The sequence below is a fragment of the Trichomycterus rosablanca genome, chromosome 18, assembly GCF_030014385.1.
Source record: "Trichomycterus rosablanca isolate fTriRos1 chromosome 18, fTriRos1.hap1, whole genome shotgun sequence".
Classification (NCBI taxonomy): Eukaryota; Metazoa; Chordata; class Actinopteri; order Siluriformes; family Trichomycteridae; genus Trichomycterus; species Trichomycterus rosablanca.
Genome location: NC_086005.1, coordinates 20,899,971 through 20,924,760, shown reverse-complemented (window position 1 = coordinate 20,924,760; position 24,790 = coordinate 20,899,971). Strand labels below are relative to the sequence as shown.

The window sequence follows — 24,790 nt, the reverse complement described above, 5'->3', positions numbered from 1 at the left end:
TCAGTGTCTGACCTCACAAATGCGCTTCTAAGGTTTACACTCCTAAACCTTGTGGAAAGCCTTCCTAGAAGAGTTAAAGCTGTTATAGCTGCAAAGGGTGGGCCGACATCATATTAAACCCTATGGATTAAGAATGTGATGTCACTCAAGTTCATATGCGTGTGAAGACAGACGAGCGAATACTTTTGGCAATGTAGTGTACGTCACTGTGCCACCCTTAACCAGTTTAGTCTGTACCTAATAGACATCTTCTAATGGTTTTGGTTATTTGTCTTTAGAATACCACAGATCCCAGTGCTAGTTGGCTGTAATGCCTAATACAGGGCAGCAAAACACAGTTAAAAGACTACCCATCTGATTTCTGAGAACACTCAGATTGGAACATTTGATTTACTTGGATCATTGGACCCATCATTTGAGGGTGGGGAAAGTGCTGGATAAATATATAGCTGATGCCACTCTCAGGCTTTCAAGTACTGAAGCAATATGCTTTTATCCTGAGATAGAAATGTCAGAAATATAAATTGGAATGTAATTGCTAACATCTGCACTGCACAGATCTTGACAAAAGATTCGGGTTGAGTAAAGAGATGATATTTATTGTAGCGGTTCGGTACAGGGTAGGTCATTTTGGTTTCCACATAAAGAAATCAATGATCACAGAACACCATTACATCAGTCATGCACTGAACTGCTTTCCTGTTGTCCCGACTGATGCAGAGTTCCATTTACATTATTTCTTTCATTTATCTTCGGTGTACACTTTACCGAGGTTAAAGAGCCTACCAGGAATCACTGGGCAGTAAAAACTCACACTAGCGCACCAGAGCTGGGATCGCGAATACATCGTATCGAATCTCGGCTCTGCCATCCGGCTGGGCTGAGCAACCACGTGAACAACGATTGGCCTGTTGATCAAACAGGGGTGGGTATTAAGCCGGATAGGGACTCCTCGGAACTGATGCACTACGACCTCTGCTGGCCGATTGATGGCGCCTGCACAGAGGCGGGGAAAGAGTGCGGATCAGGGTGTGTCTCTCCGTACACAAGGCTGATTCGCATATATGCACTCGCCTAGTGTGGGTGACAAAATGCATACGGCTGCTGCCCACGTGTCGGAGGGGGCGTGGGTTAGCTTCGTTCTGCTCAAATCAGAACGGGGGTCGGCATTAGTGGAGAGGAAGCGTGATGCAATCGGGCAATTGGACACGCTAAAAAGTCGGGAGAAAATGCATGAAGAAAATATATATTAAATATTTGATTAGAAACAAAAAAAAAGCAATCTAAAACCTTCCGATTCACTGTGAAAAAAGGTGAGGCAGTAGAAGGCTGTTTCTCTAGGTGCTGCAGTGCTTAATAGGTAAAAAAAATGGTTAAAAAACAGTTGTTAATGGGTTTGTGTACTTACCGCATTGCTCTCAGTGCAATTTTGTATGCCAGTTCGGCATCATGAGGTAGGAGGGAGGTGAACAAATACTTGGCATATGTGTGCATTGGAACACTCTCTCTGTAGATGAGTTCCCCCAAACCGCTGTAGGGCCCCCCTGTAGCGAAAATCACACAAACACGCACAATTACATAATGCGAATACACTTAACTCTAACATTTGTGTATGTGTAAGGACAAAAAAGATTTGTATTACAGTCATTTGTTTACTGAATCTCAAATAGATTTTTCTTGGACTTGAGGTGCACTTTGGAATCTAAACACCAATGAATCAGATGCTATGTCAAGTGGATAGAAAGTGCTCTCATCACAATAAGAATTGCATACAATAGGGATTTGAGACAAAAGTAGTTTGACCAGTCCTGGTACCAGAATGCACAGGGGTCAGAGCTGTTTTGACAGCATATACACCGATCAGCCATAACACTCACTGTCCATTTTATCAGCTCCACTTACAATATAGAAGCACTTTGTAGTTCTACAATTACTGACTGTAGTCCATCTGTTTCTCTGCATGCTTTGTTAGCCCCCTTTCATGCTGTTCTTCAATGGTCAGGACCACTACAGAGCAGGTATTATTTGCGTGGTGGATCATTCTCAGTACTGCAGTGACACTGACATGGTGGTGGTGTGTTAGTGTGTATTGTACTGCTGGAGTATTTAAACACCTCACTGTCACTGCTGGACTGAGAATAGTCCACCAACCCGAAATATCCAGCCAACAGCGCCCCGTGGGCATCATCCTGTGACCACTGATGAAGGTCTAGAAGATGACCGACTCAAACAGCAGCAATAGATGAGCGATCGTCTCCGACTTTAAATCTACAAGGTGGACCAACTAGGTAGGAGTGTCTAATAGAGTGGAGAGTGAGTGGACACGGTGTTTAAAAACTCCAGCAGCGCTGCTGTGTCTGATCCATTCATACCAGCACAACACACACTAACACACCACCACCATGTCAGCGTCACTGCAGTGCTGAGAATGATCCACCGCCTAAATAATACCTGCTCTGTGGTGGTCCTGGGAGAGTCCTGACCATTGATTGGTCTACAGTCAGTAATTGTAGAACTACAAAGTGCTTCTATATGGTAAGTGGAGCTGATAAAATGGACAGTGAGTGTAAAAATAAGGAGGTGGTTTGAATGTTATGGCTGATCGGTGTACTAAAATACAGAAGCCAAAGATCCATAGATCAGTTGGTCAATTCAAAAACTGATCAGTTCTGATTTACAGCCACATTGATCCTCCTATCAGTAGTTGAAAAAAAGGCTGAAGATTTTTCCATTATGTGCATAATGAGCTGATAAAGTGGCACATGTGGCATCCTCCAAAAGGACACAGAACCTTTACTGCTTTACTCAGGCGAGCAGGAAAAAAACAATGTATTTCAGAAACGGAGAATGTTTGTTCTAACTTGAAGCTGAATGTTTGATGAGGATGTTTGTTCTGACTAAAACTAAATAAGCTGAGCCTAAATGGACCATGTAGCCTTTAATCTTGAAGGTTTGTTTCGTATCGGCCATCTTTCCTCATCTCTGAGAACACCACATGATACACAGATACACCACAGGCCTTATTAACTGACAAAGCAAACCCTGATACTCACTAATTCCTTACAGGAAACACAACACATGCATGGACATGTTCTAATTACGACCTACCGATACTCAAAACACAAACACTCAACACAGCGCTACGTGTGTGAGAACATGCCACTTGTAATGCGTGGTATTTGCCCTGTCCTCATTCATGCATGCTTTTCCTGTTTGCCATACCCATGTGATGGCTGCTGGCATGGCCCGGGAGGAGGAAGGGAAGGAGCGAGCGAGGGAGGAAGGGACGCAGTCAGGCCTGTTTATCAGCTCTCCTCATTCTTTCACAAATAGCCAGCGGTGCTAGGAATCCGCCTGCAGTGGCCATTTGGCATTTTTTTAGTGCTAGTGGAGCAAATATCACCAAACATTTAGGACTTCATCAGTCGAAGCAAAGTCTCAGAGAATGAGATTAAAGCCTACAGACCAGGAGGGAATGGGGGGGCACCCAGAAATAGTCATTTTTCTGAAAAGAATTTGCAATATGAGTGAACCTTGCTGGAAATCAGGCTGGTACAGTAGATATAAAAAGTGTAATCTGTATTACTCAATTGAAAACCAAATGAAATCTTGGTTACATGAATACACCAATCAGGCTTAACATTATGACCACCTTCCTAATACTGTGTTGGTCCCTGTTTTGCTGCCAAAACAGCCCTGACCCGTCAAGTCATGGAGTCTGACATCTTTCTATCAGAACCAGATAGCATTAACTTCTTCTGCAATTTGAGCTACAGTAGCTCGTCTGTTGGGCAGCCTTCGCTCCCCATGTGCATCGATGAGTCTTGGCCGCCCATGACCCTGTCGCCGGTTTACCACTGTTCCTTCCTTGGACCACTTTTGATAGATACTGACCACTGCAGACCGGGATCACCCCACAAGAGCTGCAGTTTTGGAGAAGCTCTGACCCAGTTGTAAATTTTTTCAGTTCACAGCTCACATACAATGAAATAACTCTAAATACAGTGGTACCTTGTAACTCAACGTCCCCTAAACTCAAAATATTTGAAACTCAACACCCTTCAGAGCAGTGGCGATTTCTCTAAGACTGCAAGGGAAGCTCAGCTTCCCCTAAAATGTCAAAAATTAAATGGCCAAATATGTACAGTTGTGTTAACATTTCATTGACTACAAATGCGTTAGAACACGTTCATCTCGAAGACGAGTTCGTTCAGAATCAGCTACTTATCACAAATCGACTGACTCGATTTTGTTAACTCCCATAGCATCAATGCATTTGCCCGTAGAAGCTGAGCGTCTATTCACTTCAATGGGACTGCATGGAAAAGTTTTTTTTCATTGCTTCGAAACTCGCCGGTCATTGGATAAATGCCACGATTTTGTGCCGCCCCCGGACACTGAGCGTCTCTGGGGGTGAATGGAGCTGTGGGCGGGTCTGGACGCTGAGCTTCTGCAAGATGATTGGAGGATCAGTCGAAAGGCTGAATCCCGTTTTGATTGACAGCTATTTTGAGATCAAATTTTATGATGTAAGCCGACAATGAGCTTCCCCTCTTTGAAAGACCAGCAGCCGCCACTGCTTCAGAGAAATCTATACCCTTAACCTCAACGTTTCCCTTAAACTCAACGTGTGTGTGACTCCTGCTTTGCTCAGTGCTCGGCTTGCGTGGTGTGGTAAAACGTCATCAAAGTGGGAACATGAGACGAATCTGCATTTGTGTGGAATAACCATCAAATCCAGTCTGAAAGCTCCACATGTATCTGTGTTTATCTGGATTTTTCTCCTGTTTCACTTTTAAACTTGTGTTACAGCTCGAGGTTCTGAGAAATTGTAAAAATCAGCTTTTCTGAGTCTAAAATGCTTATCGTTAAAAAAATTTATTATGTTTGTGTTATTTTCAGTGTGTAAGTGTCAAAAACAACCCCAATATTTTACAGTAGCCTTAAATATATGCAGTTCCACGGGACCATGGAACGCATTAACAGGTTACCCAATCATCCTTATGTTAAAAATACCTTGAAACTCAACGCCTTTTAAACTCAACGCCACTCCCAGAACCAATTGACGTTGAGTTTCAAGGTACCAATGTACCTGCCCAACTGTGGTGTGTAGACTTTTTATATCCACTGTATTTGCATGTTCAAGGAGGCAGGGAGAGCTCGCTGTAAGTGCTAGGTTCTTTTCACCAGATTCCGTTCATGAATAGCCACATTAGTATTCCTGTCGCCTGATTTAGGTGGCATGGTAAAGAATATGAGTTGTTCTGATTCGGTTTAAAAACTCACCCTCTAGCAGGAAGACGGCTTGCTTGCGGAAGATCTTGACGAGCGTGTCGTCCAGCTCCACTTCCTGCAACTTGGCGATCAGGTGCTCCTCGTTGCGGCACACCTTCTCTTGAGCGTAGAGGCCGTCGGGCATGATTCTTTGCTGGCCGAGGCCCATCAGTGCAGTCTCTACAGCCAGCGCCAGGTAGGACTCGCCTTCCTCCAGGAAACGCCGTGCCGTGGGGAACAGGTGGACGTCAGCATGCTTACTGGAGCTCATCGTACCTGGTGGTGGAGGTAACAGGACGTTAACAAAGCTAGTATTATGTATTATGATGCCACCTAGGCCAAGAATCTAGAGTAAGTCAGAATGGAAACATATTACATATCAACTATTACCACCCTCAAAGTTAAGGTTATAACATTATGACCACTTTTCTAATATTGTGTTGGTCTGCCTTTTGCTGCCAAAACAGTCCTGACCTGTCAAGGCATGGACTCCACTAGACCCCTGTAGGTGTGCTGTGGTATCTGGCACCAAGATGTCAGCAGCAGATCCTTTAACTCCTCTAAGTTGTGAGATGGGGCCTCCATGGATCGGACTTGTTTGTCCAGCACATCCCACAGATGCTCCATTGGATTGAGATCTGGGGAATTTGGAGGCCGAGTCAACACCTCAAACTCGTTGTTGTGCTCCTCAAACCATTCCTGAAGCTTTTTTGCTTTGTGGCAGGGTGCATTATCCTGCTGAAAGAAGCCACAGCCATCAGGGAATACTGTATCCATGAAAGGGTGTATGTACATAGTCCCATGACCCTGTCGCCAGTTTATCACTGTTTCTTCCTTGGACCACTTTTGATAGATACTGACCAGGGAACACGCCACAAGAGCTGCAGTTTTGGAGATGCTCTGACCATCACAATTTGGCCCTTGTCAAACTCGCCCAAATCCTTACGCTTGCCCATTTCTCCTGCTTCTAACACATCAGCTTTGATAATAAAATGTTCACTTGCTGCCTAATATATCCCACCCACTAACAGGTGCCATGATGAAGAGATAATCAGTGTTATTCACTTCACCTGTCAGTGCTCATAATGTTATGCCTGGTCGGTGTATGTGTTTCTAATAAAGAAGCCAGTAAGCCGCTGCACCTGATACACTTGTACCAGAACAACACATACTACCTTCGACGTTCTGAAGAAAACTGGGTATTCTGACACCGGCTCACCTCCACATCGAAAGCTGCCTTGCAGGAGCTGGTGGCTGGCCTGTGTGCATTATAATGAGGCACCGGAGAGGACAGAGCTTTCCCTAATGAAGCAGCTGTCTGTGCCAGGACACTAGCTGAGCCATGCTCAATTACTCCTCCGAGAGAGGGAAAAAAAAAAGTTTGTTGGACTTGCACAAAATTACAGAGCAATTCAGGACAGGTTGGTGTTGAGGATGGTTTGAAATGCCAAGAACAGCCGGCAAAACGGTTTCTGAAATGAGAGGAACGCCAACACATAGATGCTAAGACCTGATCTTCACCATTGCCGTCAACTCCAGCGCATCAGTTACTTTAGAAAGCCCTGCCAATTTTAAATCCACTGTTTTAATTGGCTGTGAAAGGCCAGGCTCCGTGGAGGCTCGACCACTCCAGCGTGTCAGGGCTGGCGAATGAGAGGAGAGATTCGGGTTGGCACTGAAATCAGGCCCAAAGCACCTGAGAGTCCTCTGCTAGGATCAACGGGAAAACAGCAGGATCAGAAAGCAAGTCAAATATTCAATCAGCATCTGTGTTCTTGGATGCCAGGTTTAAGATTATTCCTTACCATTGATGCCAGCTTATTTGGAGGTAATTGGTAGCGGGATCGTAATGTTTTAATGATGCCTCTTTAGACTCGAGCGCCTGACCTCGGGAGGGTTTAATGTGCTAATCATGAACAAGGGCACAGAACAAGGCACCAAGGCGTCACGCACCCACCTTCACTTACCCCCCCCCCTTCATATACTACTAATAAACCAAGCTTCCACTTCAAAGCAAGAAGCAGAGAACAGAACATTAAGCAGCTAATGCCCTGGGCAGAAATGCTAGCCAATGAGTGGGTGTAGATGAGCCTGGCTAAATGGTAGCACAGACACACAGGTCTGGTCCAGCAGAGACACAGAAAAAAAGAAACGGCTTCCCATTAAACCAAAGATTCGCTGGTCGGGCAGAGATGCCAGAAAGACATGGCAGCTTTGTCTGTCTTTCTTGAGAGTTCGCCTGGAAAGAAGCACTGGTACCCACCGGTCGGTGCCAGGCGAGAAGTCGGAGGAGCCCGAAGGCGGCAATAAGACAAAATTACAGTGCCCGCTGATTGTGATACAGCCATCTCGCCAATCAAAGCTCATGAATAAGAGATGGGGAACAAAAAACATTAAAATTAAATAGCATTAAAAATGCAAAAGGATGGAGTTCTGCGCCTGGATGAGCCTTCCGATGGTGTCAGTTAGGCATGGGGGTGGGAAAATGTGCACTGAACCACAGCGCGGGAGGGTCAGTCAAGAATAATAAAGCTTAATGGTGATTCCATTTTCTCAGGAGGTGCAGCAGTAAGGTACTCTCACTAGTGCTGAGATCTAGGCTGTGCTATCAGCCGGTTGTATGTCTGCATGGACATGATTGGCTAATGTCCGTGGAGGAATATGGCCAAAACATAGCCTAGCCATTGGGAGGTGAACCTGTCAGGGCGCTCTCCATGCCGTACCCAAGCCCGGATAGAAATAGGAGGGTTGTGTATCAAGTCTGATACGTGGACCAGAGCACACACAGCGACTTCAGACTCGACTCGGACTTGTGTCAAAATCGGCTCGACACGCAAAAAAATGACTCGTAAACAACAAGTCCCTAGCAACAGCATTAGTTACGTGTGACAAATACATATATATATATACAGGTCCTTCTCAAAAAATTAGCATATTGTGATAAAGTTCATTATTTTCCATAATGCAATGATAAAAATTAAACTTTCATATACAGTCCTGCTCACCATTATTGGCACCCCTTCATTTTTTGCATAACCTGTACAATATCTTCAGAAATAAATGAAAATGTACCAAATTTATATTATCAGGATTTTTTAATTGGAGGTCCAAAGTAATATAACGAAGAACATTGTTTTTCAGCTTACATGTTGTCATTTTAAAGAAGAAACAGAAAAAAACAGCATGTGCAGTAATAAAGGCACCCCTCCTTAATATTTGGTTGCACACCCTTTGGCAGTGATGACAGCCTCCAAACGTTTCTTGTAGCCATCTATAAGCTTCTTGCACTTCTCAGCTGGTATTTTCTCCCACTCTTCCTTTGCAGTTTGTTCGAGCTCTTGAATGTTTGCAGGGTTCTTTTTCCCAATGGCAGATTTCAGCTCACCCCACAGATTTTCAATGGGATTGAGATCAGGACTCATTGCTGGCCATTTTAAAACAGTCCATTTCTTCCTTTTCAACCATTCCTGCGTGCTTTTGGATGTGTGCTTTGGGTCTTTGTCTTGCTGGAGGACCCATGATCTTCGACTCAAACCAAGTTTTCTTACACTGGGTAGGACATTTTGCTCTAAAATCTCTTGGTAATTCTCCGATTTCATGATTCCTGTGATACGGTCGAGGCCCCCAGTACCAGACGCAGCAAAACAGCCCCACAGCATTATGGATCCTCCACCATGCTTAACTGTAGGTAGGGTGTTCTTTTCCTTATACGCTTCATTGCGCCGTCTGTAAACAAACTGTTGGTGTGCATTGCCAAAAAGCTCTATTTTTGTTTCATCGGTCCACAGAACATTTTCCCAGAAGGATTGTGGTTTGTCCAGGTACTCTTTGGCAAAGTTGAGTCGTTCCTTTTTATGTCTTTTCTTCAGCAATGGTTTCTTTCTTGGCCTTCGCCCATAAAGCTGTGCTTGGTTTAGTGTGCGCCGTATGGTACTTGTTGAAACCAAGACCCCAGACTGTTCCAGGTTGGCCTTCAGGTCTTTGGATGTTTGACATGGTGTTTTTTCCACCATTCGCACCAACCTTCGAAGACATCTCTCATCAATTTTCCTCTTCCCTCCACGTCCAGGGAGGTTCTTGACTGTTCCATGCTTGGCAAACTTCTTAATAACATTGCGCACTGTTGAAACAGGGATACCAAGGTCTTTGGAGATGGCCTTATACCCTTTGGAGGTCTTGTGTTTGCTAATAATAGCACTTCTGATGTCCTCAGACAGCTCCTTTGTCTTCACCATTGTGACAAAGGAACAGGGAATAACTTGTGGCTTTTTAAAACACTGAAGTCATCATTCATTGGGTAATTAATGTCACATGGGCACTGACAATTTATCACAGGTGATTCTCATTTGTGATTTAGCACAGGTGAGTCAAAATGTGTTTCCATACTGATTTACTGTAAAGGGTGCCAATACCAGTGCCACAGCAAGCTTTAGGTTTTTCTATTTTTTCTCTCCCATTGTTTTTAGTTTTAAATGTTGTTTATCATTTGCTCTTTTGTATCAAACACAAGTTCTCTATAGAAAAAAGCTGTTACACTTGATTCATTTTTTTCCAGGAGATATTCCACATTATGTACTTAAACTTCATGGGTGCCAATAATGGTGAGCAGGACTGTATTTTAGATTCATTGCACACCAACTGAAATATTTCAGGTCTTTTATTGTTTTAATACTGATGATTTTGGCATACAGCTCATGAAAACCCAAAATTCCTATCTCAAAAAATTAGCATATTTCATCCGACCAATAAAAGAAAAGTGTTTTTAATACAAAAAAAGTCAACCTTCAAATAATTATGTTCAGTTATGCACTCAATACTTGGTCGGGAATCCTTTTGCAGAAATGACTGCTTCAATGCGGCGTGGCATGGAGGCAATCAGCCTGTGGCACTGCTGAGGTGTTATGGAGGCCCAGGATGCTTCGATAGCGGCCTTAAGCTCATCCAGAGTGTTGGGTCTTGTGTCTCTCAACTTTCTCTTCACAATATCCCACAGATTCTCTATGGGGTTCAGGTCAGGAGAGTTGGCAGGCCAATTGAGCACAGTAATACCATGGTCAGTAAACCATTCACCAGTGGTTTTGGCACTGTGAGCAGGTGCCAGGTCGTGCTGAAAAATGAAATCTTCATCTCCATAAAGCTTTTCAGCAGATGGAAGCATGAAGTGCTCCAAAATCTCCTGATAGCTAGCTGCATTGACCCTGCCCTTGATAAAACACAGTGGACCAACACCAGCAGCTGACATGGCACCCCAGACCATCACTGACTGTGGGTACTTGACACTGGACTTCAGGCATTTTGGCATTTCCTTCTCCCCAGTCTTCCTCCAGACTCTGGCACCTTGATTTCCGAAAACAGTACTTTGGACCACTGAGCAACAGTCCAGTGCTGCTTCTCTGTAGCCCAGGTCAGGCGCTTCTGCCGCTGTTTCTGGTTCAAAAGTGGCTTGACCTGGGGAATGCGGCACCTGTAGCCCATTTCCTGCACACGCCTGTGCACGGTGGCTCTGGATGTTTCTACTCCAGACTCAGTCCACTGCTTCCGCAGGTCCCCCAAGGTCTGGAATCGGCCCTTCTCCACAATCTTCCTCAGGGTCCGGTCACCTCTTCTCGTTGTGCAGCGTTTTCTGCCACACTTTTTCCTTCCCACAGACTTCCCACTGAGGTGCCTTGATACAGCACTCTGGGAACAGCCTATTCGTTCAGAAATTTCTTTCTGTGTCTTACCCTCTTGCTTGAGGGTGTCAATGATGGCCTTCTGGACAGCAGTCAGGTCGGCAGTCTTACCCATGATTGCAGTTTTGAGTAATGAACCAGGCTGGGAGTTTTTAAAAGCCTCAGGAATCTTTTGCAGGTGTTTAGAGTTAATTCGTTGATTCAGATGATTAGGTTAATAGCTCGTTTAGAGAACCTTTTCATGATATGCTAATTTTTTGAGATAGGAATTTTGGGTTTTCATGAGCTGTATGCCAAAATCATCAGTATTAAAACAATAAAAGACCTGAAATATTTCAGTTGGTGTGCAATGAATCTAAAATATATGAAAGTTTAATTTTTATCATTACATTATGGAAAATAATGAACGTTATCACAATATGCTAATTTTTTGAGAAGGACCTGTATGTATATATAAATATAATTATTATAATAAATATTCTGCTCTCTAATAATGCTCCGGCCGCCTTAAACCACAGCGCACGCAATGGGTAAATGTTACAGCCAGCTTCCGGCGTAGTGATGAAGCGTCGCTCCCTACTCCCTACACAGTTTAAAGTTCACTTCATTTGAACATTTTCGTTACCTTTGGTTTGGAATCTCACTTAAAACAGTGGAATACCCTACGTAGTGCACTTCACAGGAACAACTGGGGTGAATGGAACGCTCCTACAGAATTGGCGCTAATGGTTGAAAGAGCGCTTTCTGAACCAATCAGACCTTCTGATTTTAATTTTAGTAAGAAATGCTTTTATGTTATTTGCATTTATTCAGTTTGCGTCACACAGATGATGCGTCAATGAAACGCTTGATTGGCTTTCTAACGAGTTCGTGTTTTACTTCACAACCGGGAAAAGTTTGGAGGTTTTTAATTATAAGCACATTTACAAAATAACGGATTATATTCCTAATGGGACAACACACGCTTATAAAATGAATAGCATCTGAAAGAACATAAGCTAAGGTAAGCAGCGGTTATGATTTTTTTTGCTGTGTTTTGGATTTTGGCCGCTGTGCCGTGATTTATCGCTCGCTTTTGTTTTGCAATGAAAACAAAACGTATCAGTTTAAGCTTTTAACTGGTACCTTCTTGTTACGGAAATTACATTCATTTGCACAATGACTAGGAGAGTAAAGGCACTAAGTAAAACGGCAAAATACAGTCGCTAATCTGTTGTTGTTTTTTTATCTGAACTTACATATTATTTATTTATTTCTACGCTACATTTCCAATATATGTTTTGAGTGTATTATATTGACTCGTGACTTGACTCGGACTCTAACCTAAAGACTTGTGACTTGACTCCGACTCGTATTTTGTGACTTGTGAACATCTCTGATGCGGACCAGATTCGTTGTGGCAACCTCTATACATGGGAACAGAGTTGTCTCTATTATTTTGTCCCGAGACGTTCACGAAGCTTCTTTACGTCTAAATACCCCCCCTTTACCATTTTTTTGCATTTAAGTCAAGATACAGTAAAAATGCAAGCGTTCTGTTAAGTCCTGAACAGACGTGTACCTGAGAAGTCCGCTGAGCTCTCCTCGTCGCTGCGACCCGACTCCATTAGCGTGCTGAAGAGTGTGCCGATGGGGTCCAGGGGGTGGCCCACCCAACCCTCCAGATTTGTAATGGAGGTCATACCTTTGTGAAGCAGGTCTAGGACAAGACACATTTGGTTAAGGTTACTACACACAAGCCAAGTTCATTAAAATGAAATAAAAACGTGTGTTAGAAACTCTGTGGAAGAGCTTCTCCAGAGTCTGTCCATAACATTCATAAATGGAGTTAAATGGTAAATGGAGTTGATGTAGAAGCAATATATGGGATATAGGAGAAATACACCGAACAGACATAACATTAAAACCACCTCCTTGTTTCTAAACTCACTGTCCATTTTATCAGCTCTACTTTCCATATAGAAGCACTTTGTAGTTCTACAATTACTGACTGTAGTCCGTCTGTTTCTCTACATACTTTTTTAGCCTGCTTTCACCCTGTTCTTCAATGGTCAGGACCCCCCACAGGACCCTCACAGAGCTGGTATTATTTAGGTGGTGGATCATTCTCAGCACTGCAGTGACAATGCCATGGCGGTGGTGTGTTAGTGTGTGTTGTGCTGGTATGAGTGGATCAGACACAGCAGCGCTGCTGGAGTTTTTAAATACCGTGTCCACTCACTGTCCACTCTATTAGACACTCCTACCTAGTTGGTCCACCTTGTAGATGTAAAGTCTGAGACGATCGCTCATCTATTGCTGCTGTTTGAGTTGGTCATCTTCTAGACCGTCATCAGTGGTCACAGGACGCTGCCCATGTGTGGACTATTCTCACTCCAGCAGTGACAGTGAGGTTTTCAGCATTGCTGTGTCTTATCCACTCATACCAGCACAACACACACTAACACACCACCACCATGTCAGTGTTACTGTAGTGCTGAGAATGACCCACCACCCAAATAATACCTGCTCTCTGTAATGGTACTTGGAGAGTCCTGACCATTAAAGAACAGAATAAAATGGGCTAACAAAGCATGCAGAGAAACAGATGGACTACAGTCAGTAACTGTAGAACTACAAAGTGCTTCTATATGGTAAGTGGAGCTGATAAAATGGACAGTAAGTGTAGAAACAAGGAGGTGGTTTTAACGTTATACATACACAATGGAGCTGATTTCGATGGTTTTTATTGTGCACATCTGTCAGATATCTCATATAGTAAAAATACTTCCCTTTTCATAAGTGTGTCATAGCATGAGCTTGCCACACTTTAGCTGACAAAGGAGGATATTTCTAGGTGTCTGGCACGTGTGGCCTTCACGCACACAAAACCCAGACTTTCAGCTAGACTTCTCCTTTGTGCAGAAGGACAATGGTGGACACCTGAGAGCTGCGAACGCCTCCGTGGCTGCAGCTCCTGTGCAAATCACTGCAATGGCACTTTACATTCTGGATGCCAAGCTGCCTGATTTGAATGTGAATTGTGCTTGTGCGCTAGTCCCACAACAGGTAGTCATTTGCATTTAAATGCTATTGACCCCGGCAACGGTGGGCGCGAGTGGACATTCCGGCTTCAGAACGGAGCCACTGCAGCAAAAAATAATCCTGCAACTAGCCGGAGGAAGGAATAAGCAAGGAATGGATTACCTGCTCGCTCTCCCTTTTAGTTATGCTGTAATAATTAGGGCTGCCGGAGTCTAAAACTCTCTGTAAAACTTAGATTTTTTCAACTAGCACTGTACATTTTTAACTACATTTTCTGTTGTTTTACCCCGAGGTGGTTCTGATGGAAACCTGTTTAACCGCCCATGGTTAAGGATTAAAGTCGAGACGACCGTGCAAACGATGCTGCTCCTGCCGGATGTGACGAGCCTGGAGTATTTGCACCAAGAATGACAAGAACTCACTACAGACTTCATTACATTCTGAACTGACTAATAACTCTATTATTATTTATTTACTTATTGCCAGTTATAACTTTAAGTTCATTTAATTCTGTGTTTGTATGATTTGTGTAAATCCTATTTATTTAAAGTATCCTCCAGGCCACCCAAGAAGGATGGGCCCTGCTGAGTCTGGTTCCTCTCAAGGTTTCTTCCCGTAGATTTCAGGGAGTTTTTCCTTGCCACAGTCGCCCTCGGCTTGCTCAACAGGTTTTTTTTGTATCTGTTGGTCCTGGATTTTGTAAAGTTGCTTTGAGACAATGTCTATTGTAAAAAGCGCTATATAAATAAAGTTGACTTGACTTGACTTGATAAGCGAGCCGGTACGGATGCACATGTTCACACAGCGTCGATGCAAATGATTGATCGCGCATGGCTGAGATCAAGAGACATTTCTCAGAACATACGCCCACAAAGCACTTTTCAATTTGTCAGATTTTCAAAGTGTCGGAATGTGATGCATCTGTAGGTCGGTTGCTTGATGGATGCCGTCGGCTGCACCTTCTCGATGAAGAAGCATGATTTGAACAGTGGAGTGGAAAAAAATAGAGAACAGATGGCAAAAAAGCCACAAATGGAATGTGCAAAAGAATTTGTAATGGGTCGATGGAATTTGAGCTCATTCAGTCAAACGAGCATGAGAAAGGATCAGAAGGCCTGTTCAAAAAGGATTAAGGTCAGAGCACTAACTGCTGCTAAAACCACCTCCTTGTTTCTACACTCACTGTCCATTTTATCAGCTCCACTTACCATATAGAAGCACTTTGTAGTTCTACAATTACTGACTGTAGTCCATCGGTTTCTCTGCATACTTTTTTAGCCTGTTTTCACCCTGTTCTTCAATGGTCAGGACCACCACAGGACCACCACAGAGCAGGTATTATTTAGGTGGTGGGTCATTCTCAACCCTGCAGTGACACTGACATGGTGGTGGTGTGTTAGTGTGTGTTGTGCTGGTATGAGTGGATCAGACACAGCAGCGCCACTGGAGTTTTTAAATACCGTGTCCACTCACGGTCCACTCTTTTAGACACTCCTAACTAGTTGGTCCACCTTGTAGATATAAAGTCAGAGACGATCGCTCATCTATTGCTGCTGTTTGAGTTGGTCATCTTCTAGACCTTCATCAGTGGTCACAGGACGCTGCCCACGGGGCGCTATTGGCTGGATATTTTTGGTTGGTGGACAATTCTCAGTCCAGCAGTGACAGTGAGGTGCTGTGTCTTATCCCCTCATACCAGCACAACACACACTAACACACCACCACCATGTCAGTGTCACTGCAGTGCTGAGAATGACCCACCACCCAAATAATACCTGCTCTGTGGTAGTCCTGTGGGGGTCCTGACCATTGAAGAACAGCATGAAAGAGCGCTAACAAGGCATGCAGAAAAACAGATGGACTACAGTCAGTAATTGTAGAACTACAAAGTGCTCCTATATGGTAAGTGGAGTAAAAACAAGGGTTGGTTTTAATGTTATTGCTGATCAGTGTATTATATCATGATTGCCTACACTTGTTAGCGATGGGTGTGGTCTAAAAGACTAGGGAAGATGGATGAAAGGGTGCACACCTTTTTTGTGATTCCGAAAAAGTTCCAGCTGCTTCTGTTGCTGTCTGCGAAGGGTGTTGACGATGGCGATGGCTAATCTCAGTGCTTCCCGTGGGTAGCCATGCGATCGCAGGGCGTCTACCCTGGCACAGGCTGTGGGAACATGTTCTGGGGCAGAAAGCAAAATGGAAATTGTCAAAAAACAAACATTTTGTGGACCTTTGTACAACTGGAAGTTATGTTAGGACCTACTTGGACAGGATGGCTTAGTGGACATCGTATCTAAAAGCGGAGGACGTTAGAGCACCACTGTGGACAGGAGGTGGGCAACTTTATATTAATACCCCTGCATCTAAAGTTGCACACCTCCTGTCTCCATTGCTGCCAGAACGTCCTCCACTTTTCTGGAAAGAGGTGTCCACATATTTTTGGCCATATAAGGTATGTTAGCTGCGTGTGAACTGCAGACAAAGCAGACACGTACCATGCCACAGGGGCCACCCTCGCGAGTCGAAGAGTGAGTTTTCAGTGCTTTCGTGGTAGCAGTAGTTGGTGTATAGATCGTCGCTGATGATGTGCTGCAGATGGCTGTCCTGCCAGTGGAGGTCGCACGCCTCGATCGCCCTCGTGAAGACAGTCCGATGAGGCCGAGCATTTAAATCTGAGGGAAAGAAAAGATCAGAGGTGGCGTTAATGATCACGCTGTACCCAACCACTACCTACATGATTCAAATATATAATCATATTTACTTAATCATACATAAATATACAGTAAATATACACCGATGAGCCATAACCACCTCCCTGTCCATTATATCAGCTCCACTTACCATATAGGAGCACTTTGTAGTTCTACAATTACTGACTGTAGTCCATCTGTTTCTCCGAATGCTCTGTTCTTCAATGGTCAGGACCCCAACAAGATTACTACAGAGCAGGTATTATTTAGGTGGTGGGTCATTCTCAGCACTGCAGTGACACTGACATGGCGGTGGTGTGTTAGTGTGTGTTGTGCTGGTATGAGTGGATCACTCAACCAGCACCAGTCCACCAACCAAAAATATCCAGCCAACAGCGCCCCGTGGGCAGCATCCTGTGACCACTGATGAAGGTCTACAAGATGACCAACTCAAACAGCAGCAATAGATGAGCGATCGTCTCTGACTTTGCATTTACAAGGTGGACCAACTAGGTAGGAGTGTCTAACAGAGTGGACAGTGAGTGGACACGGTATGTAAAAACTCCAGCAACGCTGCTGTGTTTGATCAACTCATACCAGCACAACACACACTAACACACCACCACCATGTCAATGTCAGTGCTGTGCTGAGAATGATCCACCACCCAAATAATACCTGCTCTGTGGTGGTGTAGAAGACAAGGAGTGAGTGTAGAAACAAGGAGGTGGTTTTAATGTTATGGCTGATCAGTGTATTGAAACCTAACTGGAAAAAATAATCTGATTTCTATAGAAATTACACATCTGTACAATTCCACGACATTGATTAGTCCACTACAGGAGAAGTTCTGAAAACTTTAAGGAAAAGCAAAGCAAGGCCTCAGAGATATCGCGTCTCCAAGGAGCACAAATGAATATTTATTAAAAAATACACTATAAAAAAGCTTCTCATTACATCCTGGCTCTTACAAAAGCACCAAACACAAACAGTTCAATGACAAACCCTCGCCTGAATTCTGCAGAGAGTTATGATTTCCTAAAGGCATGAGTAGGAGGGGTGATTACACCATTCCATTAGTCCCACAAAGCTCAATAAAATGGAAAAGCTTTTCTAGAAGGGTTTAGAGTTGATTAAAAGGCTGCTTTTTTTTTTCCCTTCGCGCATTTTTACCCCTGAACGCATTCACGCTCACCTTGGTTGGCGTGGGCGCCTTGAGGCAGAGCGTTGGTCAGATTGGGCAGCTCGTTACCATGGTTACCATCCTCCCAGGGGCACACGTCTACACCGTTCCACTTCTTGAGCTGCCGGAGCCAGGAGGCCTTCTGCTCGGCCTTACAGTGAGGATTCAGCACAATGCACATCCACAATGCACCTGGAGAGAGAGAGAGAGAGAGGGAGGGTGAGAAAACAGACATTTAAACAGGGTAGGCAGAAATGGCAGGAGAACAGGCATGGGAGTGGGGGTAGATCAAAACTGCGGGTGGGTAGCAGGCAGGGAAAGATCGAGAAGGAGATCGAGTACAAGAACAAGGGTTGTAGACAAAGAGAGCAAAAGAAGGTAAGGGGGTAGAAAGAGAGGTAAAGTGCTGGTAAATGTGAACCGTAGATTAAAGGTCACGGTAGATGCAGGCCCGTCTCTCGGCAACATCTCTCAAATGATTCTTTCCTCTTCAGCCATGATGTTTCTTCTTTACCCAGCTGCTATCTAAAATTATGTCTGGTCTGCACATTATCTCATATACATTATATGGCCTTCTGAAATATGATCAAGACATGACCTCACTGACGAATCGTACCATCATTAACAAAAACACTGACATCATCAAATCTCTCTCCATCAGACACACTGTCCAAAATCACCATTTATTTTCCTTCAGTCTGATCTGATCATAATAGGGAAAAATCCAAGCCCGGTAAAAAGCTACGTGCCAGACGTGAATCTGCATTCGGTCCATCCACAGCTTCATTACTTCAGACAAACAAAGAAATAGGTCAGCTGACTGCCGAACGAGGCCGTCTCTACCTTTAACGGCCGCCAAGATGAGCGTACCTTCTCCGCGTAATCTAACATCCCGTGTCGTCTGTGGAACTATTATTTCTCTCATCGGCTAAACATGCAAATCAGCGCTGCGTAATTGTCTTTTGTGTGTATTCTCTGAAGGTTCCTGAGGCCTGTCAGACCAGGACTGATATCTTTTAAAGGGTCAATTAGAGACAATAGAGGTAGGAAATTATTGTGGAAATTTCATATTCACATTCTGGTATATATACACTGATCAGCCATAACATTAAAACCACCTCCTTGTCCATTTTATCAGCTCCACTTACCATATAGGAGCACTTTGTAGTTCTACAATTACTGACTGCAGTCCATCTGTTTCTCTGCATGCTTTGTTAGTCCCCTTTCATACTGTTCTTCAATGGTCAGGACTCTCACAGGACCACTACAGAGCAGGTATTATTTGGGTGATGGATCACTCAAAGCGGTGCAGTGACACTGACATGGTGGTGGCGTGTTAGTGTGTGTTGTGCTGGTATGAGTGGATAAGACACAGCAGCCCTGCTGGAGTTTTTAAACACCCTCACTGTTCCTGCTGGACTAAGAATACTCCACCAACCCAAAATATCCAGCCAACAGCACCCCATGGGCAGCATCCTGTGACCACTGATGAAGGTCTAGAAGATGACCAACTCAAACAGCAGCAATAGATGAGCCATCGTCTCTGACTTTACATCTACAAGGTGGACCAACTAGGTAGGAGTGTCTAATAGAGTGGAAAGTGAGTGGACACGGTATTTAAAAAATCCAGCATACCAGCACAACACACACGAACACACCACCACCACCACCACCACCACCACCACCACCACCACCACGTCAGTGTCACTGCAGTGCTGAGAATGATCCACCACCTAAATAATACCTGCTCTGTGGTAGTCATGTTGGGGTCCTGACCATTGAAGAACAGAGTAAAAGCAGGTTAAAAATGTATGTAGAGAAATAGATGGACTACAGTCAGTAATTGTAGAACTACAAAGTGCTCCTATATGGTAAGTGGAGCTGATACAATGGACAGTGAGTGTAGAAACAAGGAGGTGGTTTTAATGTTATGGCTGATCGGTGTACAGTAAATAAAATGATAGCATATATTTGTCACGCTGTATGATGTCAAAATGTGTTTCCTTTAAGGAACAAAGCTATCCAACACCCATATAACCTTTACACTAAACAAACAGCTATGACTGCAACTAAAACCCTTCAATATGAAATGAAAATGACTCTTTCACACGACAGTTGATGGAATATCAGCCCACACGTCTTTCCAGAACCGTTTTAAATCACACACAATCTCAGTTGGCTTTAGTCTAGCCACAACATCTTTATTAGGTCCTTGAAAACTTAAATTAGTCTTGTACCAATCTGCCACTGTCAAATGCCCCTCATGTTCCGCCGCCGGACAGGTGACCTTGCATTCTCCTCAAGACGTTTGACAGAATTAAATTAATTGCTCGTTTAATAATGATAAGACCCTGATGCAGCAACAAAGCCCCCACACTATCACTCCCCATGCCGTGCTTGACTGTTTGTTAGTATAAAATGCTGTACTTGCTTTTTGTCAGACATAATGTGACCCTGGCTGTCCGGGTAGCTCCAGATTACATTTGTCTGCCCCAAAAGCTTTAAGAAACACTGAATTGCTTTATTGTGGTGCAAGTGTCAAATAAAGGTTCATTCAGGTTACTTTATTCTTCGGATTTTAGTCACATAAACAATTCTTTATATATACTGTATATATATATATATATATATATATATATATATATATATATATATATATATATATATATATATATATATATATATATATATATATATTGTTTATGCATTTTCTCCTCTTTCTCCCTTTTAGCTCATCCAATTGCCCGATTGCGTCATGCTTCCTCTCCACCAATGCTGATCCCCACTCTGATTGAGGAGAACGAAGCTAACCCACGCCCCCTCCGACACGTGTGCAGCATGCCGTATGCATCTTGTCACCTACACTTTGACGAGGGCAATGCGGATCAGCACTGTGTAAGGAGAGACACACCCTGACAACACTCTTTCCCATCTCTGTGACGGCGCCATCAATCAGCCAGCAGACGTCGTAATTGCATCAGTTTTGAGAGAATCCCTATCCGGCTTTTTAATATCCCACCCCTATCTGAACAACAGGCCAATCGTTGTTCATGTGGCTGCTCAGCCCAGCCGGCTCAATACGATGTATTCGAGCTCCCAGCTCTGGTTCCAGCGTGTTTTTACTGCTGCACCACCTGAGCGGCCACAAACAATTCTTAAGTCGTTTTTCTGGGATCTTTTAGGACACTTGGATGAGTTGTAGCTGATCCCTTGGAGAAGTTTTGACAGGTCAATCACTCACGTATCTTCATTAATATTTTAAGTTACTCCGTTAGAAGATAATTAGGGTTTAAATTGCATTCTTTGGTGTGTTTTAGTATCTTTAATGTAGTTTTATACTTTGCTCACTATTAAAAAGTTAATATTGTATTGCTATTGACAGATTTTATAAATTAAAGTATTGAAATAAGGATCCCAATGGAATAAAACTATTGAAATGATTCCTTTCGGTACCCGAGTAAATAAAAGAGTTTCTTTCAGACCCACCCGTAAGCGCAGATGAATGCGGGTCACACTACCACTGTAATTCCCACCAAATTCTCCAGTGGTGGGCAATTCAGGTAGAAATTCTGATCCGTACAAACCAAAAATGACAGAAAGCTCTCATAGTGAGAGCTGGATCGATAGTGCCTTTCTCTCTCAGGGTTAAATCCTGCTCGCGTCTCCCCGGCTGGCAGTTTCAAACCTGCGTGCGAGCTCTAAGTCATGCAGCCAGCTGCATTAGGCTGTGATGGATGGGCCCCGGTGAGAGGCCCATGCCATACAGATCATGTACGATGGTTTAATCACTCCCTGAGCTCGCCACAATAACACACGGAGAATACCTGCAGCGCCCGGCACACAAACCGAGACGGCGCAAAAGAAATATGATGTCAGAAGAACAATTAGAAGAATAAGGGGGGGGAGTGAGCAAAGGCTGACAAAGGAGTTAGAGGAATGAGGAGAAAGAGAGAGAAAGTATGAGGGAGGGATGAGCTGAGAAATATGGAAGAAACGATGCGAAGAGAAGGGGGATGGGAAGGAGGAGGGGAGGCGAGAATAGAAAGCCGGGGGCGCCTTTTGTTTAGGCATCGAGGACGACGCAAGGTAGAGTCGGGACGTAGCATCCCAGTTCCAGAACATGAAAAGAGACCAAACACTGTCGTTTCTGTGAGTGCGAGTACATGAAAAATTCATGAACTGATAAAACGTTCAACCCAGCATCACACCCTGGTATCCGGCTGTAAAAATATTGTATTTTTAAAGAGAATGACATTAAGTGTCGATTTTTTTATGTATTGATTAATATAAGGGTGAATTACTTGTCTTCAGTGATTTATCAAACAGTAAATAAACCAAAAAATGGACGTGAGACCAAAATTGTCTGGTTGTAATGTATATTCAAGGCATTATTCAAGTTACAACCATCCCTCCCAGCCCCCACACACCAGTCCACAACAACTACAGGGGTTGGACAAAATAACTGAAACACCTGTCATTTTAGTGTGGGAGGTTTCATGGCTAAATTGGACCAGTCTGATGGCCAATCTTCATTAATTGCACATTGCACCAGTAAGAGCAGAGTGTGAAGGTTCAATTAGCAGGGTAAGAGCACAGTTTTGCTCAAAATATTGCAATGCACACAACATTATGGGTGACATACCAGAGTTCAAAAGAGGACAAATTGTTGGTGCACATCTTGCTGGCGCATCTGTGACCAAGACACCAAGTCTTTGTGATGTATGAAGAGCCACGGTATCCAGGGTAATGTCAGCATACCACCAAGAAGGACAAACCACATCCAACAGGATTAACTGTGGACGCAAGAGGAAGCTGTCTGAAAGGGATGTTCGGGTGCTAACCCGGATTGTATCCAAAAAACATAAAACCACGGCTGCCCAAATCACGGCAGAATTAAATGTGCACCTCAACTCTCCTGTTTCCACCAGAACTGTCCGTCGGGAGCTCCACAGGGTCAATATACACGGCCGGGCTGCTATAGCCAAACCTTTGGTCACTCGTGCCAATGCCAAACGTCGGTTTCAATGGTGCAAGGAGCGCAAATCTTGGGCTGTGGACAATGTGAAACATGTATTGTTCTCTGATGAGTCCACCTTTACTGTTTTCCCCACATCCGGGAGAGTTACGGTGTGGAGAAGCCCCAAAGAAGCGTACCACCCAGACTGTTGCATGCCCAGAGTGAAGCATGGGGGTGGATCAGTGATGGTTTGGGCTGCCATATCATGGCATTCCCTTGGCCCAATACTTGTGCTAGATGGGCGCGTCACTGCCAAGGACTACCGAACCATTCTGGAGGACCATGTGCATCCAATGGCGGTGCCGTGTATCAGGATGACAATGCACCAATACACACAGCAAGACTGGTGAAAGATTGGTTTGATGAACATGAAAGTGAAGTTGAACATCTCCCATGGCCTGCACAGTCACCAGATCTAAATATTATTGAGCCACTTTGGGGTGTTTTGGAGAAGCGAGTCAGGAAACGTTTTCCTCCACCAGCATCACGTAGTGACCTGGCCACTATCCTGCAAGAAGAATGGCTTAAAATCCCTCTGACCACTGTGCAGGACTTGTATATGTCATTTCCAAGACGAATTGACGCTGTATTGGCCGCAAAAGGAGGCGCTACACCATACTTATAAATTATTGTGGTCTAAAACCAGGTGTTTCAGTTATTTTGTCCAACCCCTGTAGTTCAAAAGCTCCTATTTTGCATTTTTCTCAAATGAAATACAGCGTCTTTCATGACAAAACACAAACCTCAGGGCGCTCAGGTGGCGTATCTGAAAAACACAGTAGCCCACCAGAGCACAGATCTCCAGCTCACGAATTTAAACCTCAGCCAGCCGGGCACCTACACAGACGCACGATTGGCTGTGTGTCTGTAAGGTACGGGACAATGACTGAACAGGGTTTCTTTATATCTGCTGCAAGTACGACCTCTGCTAAGTCTTCGATGGTGCCTGCATAATGAGACAGGGATGAGAAATTCAGTGTCTCAAATTAACCTGACTGCATGTTTTCGGACTGTGTGAGGAAACCGGAGCTCCCGCTAGGAAACCCACGCAGACACGGGGAGAACATGCAAACTCCGCACAGAAAGGACCCTGGACCACCCCGTCTGGAGATCAACCCAGGACCTTGTTGCTGTGAGGCGACAGTGCTACCCACTGAGCCACTGTGCCACCCCAAAGTGCTACTGTACAGTGTAAATACTATACAGTATAAATACTATACAGTATATATACAGTGTATCACAAAAGTGAGTACACCCCTCACATTTCTGCAAATATTTAAGTATATCTTTTCATGGGACAACACTGACAAAATGACACTTTGACACAATGAAAAGTAGTCTGTGTGCAGCTTATATAACAGTGTAAATTTATTCTTCCCTCAAAATAACTCAATATACAGCCATTAATGTCTAAACCACCGGCAACAAAAGTGAGTACACCCCTAAGAGACTACACCCCTAAATGTCCAAATTGAGCACTGCTTGTCATTTTCCCTCCAAAATGTCATGTGATTTGTTAGTGTTACTAGGTCTCAGGTGTGCATAGGGAGCAGGTGTGTTCAATTTAGTAGTACAGCTCTCACACTCTCTCATACTGGTCACTGAAAGTTCCAACATGGCACCTCATGGCAAAGAACTCTCTGAGGATCTTAAAAGACGAATTGTTGCGCTACATGAAGATGGCCAAGGCTACAAGAAGATTGCCAACACCCTGAAACTGAGCTGCAGCACAGTGGCCAAGATCATCCAGCGTTTTAAAAGAGCAGAGTCCACTCAGAACAGACCTCGCGTCGGTCGTCCAAAGAAGCTGAGTGCACGTGCTCAGCGTCACATCCAACTGCTGTCTTTGAAAGATAGGCGCAGGAGTGCTGTCAGCATTGCTGCAGAGATTGAAAAGGTGGGGGGTCAGCCTGTCAGTGCTCAGACCATACG

General features: G+C 44.1%; 1 protein-coding gene across 1 annotated transcript in view; it reads right to left on the bottom strand.

Moving 5' to 3' along the window:
* The window catches only part of zswim6 (zinc finger, SWIM-type containing 6), a 115,712-nt gene that overhangs the window by 11,186 nt on the left and 79,736 nt on the right, over positions 1–24,790 (bottom strand). The window contains exons 5-10 of the mRNA XM_063014622.1: positions 17,854–18,033; positions 16,466–16,642; positions 16,003–16,149; positions 12,508–12,645; positions 5,287–5,550; positions 1,409–1,544 (exon numbers count right to left, since the gene is read on the bottom strand). Coding sequence (XP_062870692.1) covers positions 1,409–1,544; positions 5,287–5,550; positions 12,508–12,645; positions 16,003–16,149; positions 16,466–16,642; positions 17,854–18,033 — 1,042 coding nt within the window. The remainder of the gene's footprint in view (positions 1–1,408; positions 1,545–5,286; positions 5,551–12,507; positions 12,646–16,002; positions 16,150–16,465; positions 16,643–17,853; positions 18,034–24,790) is intronic.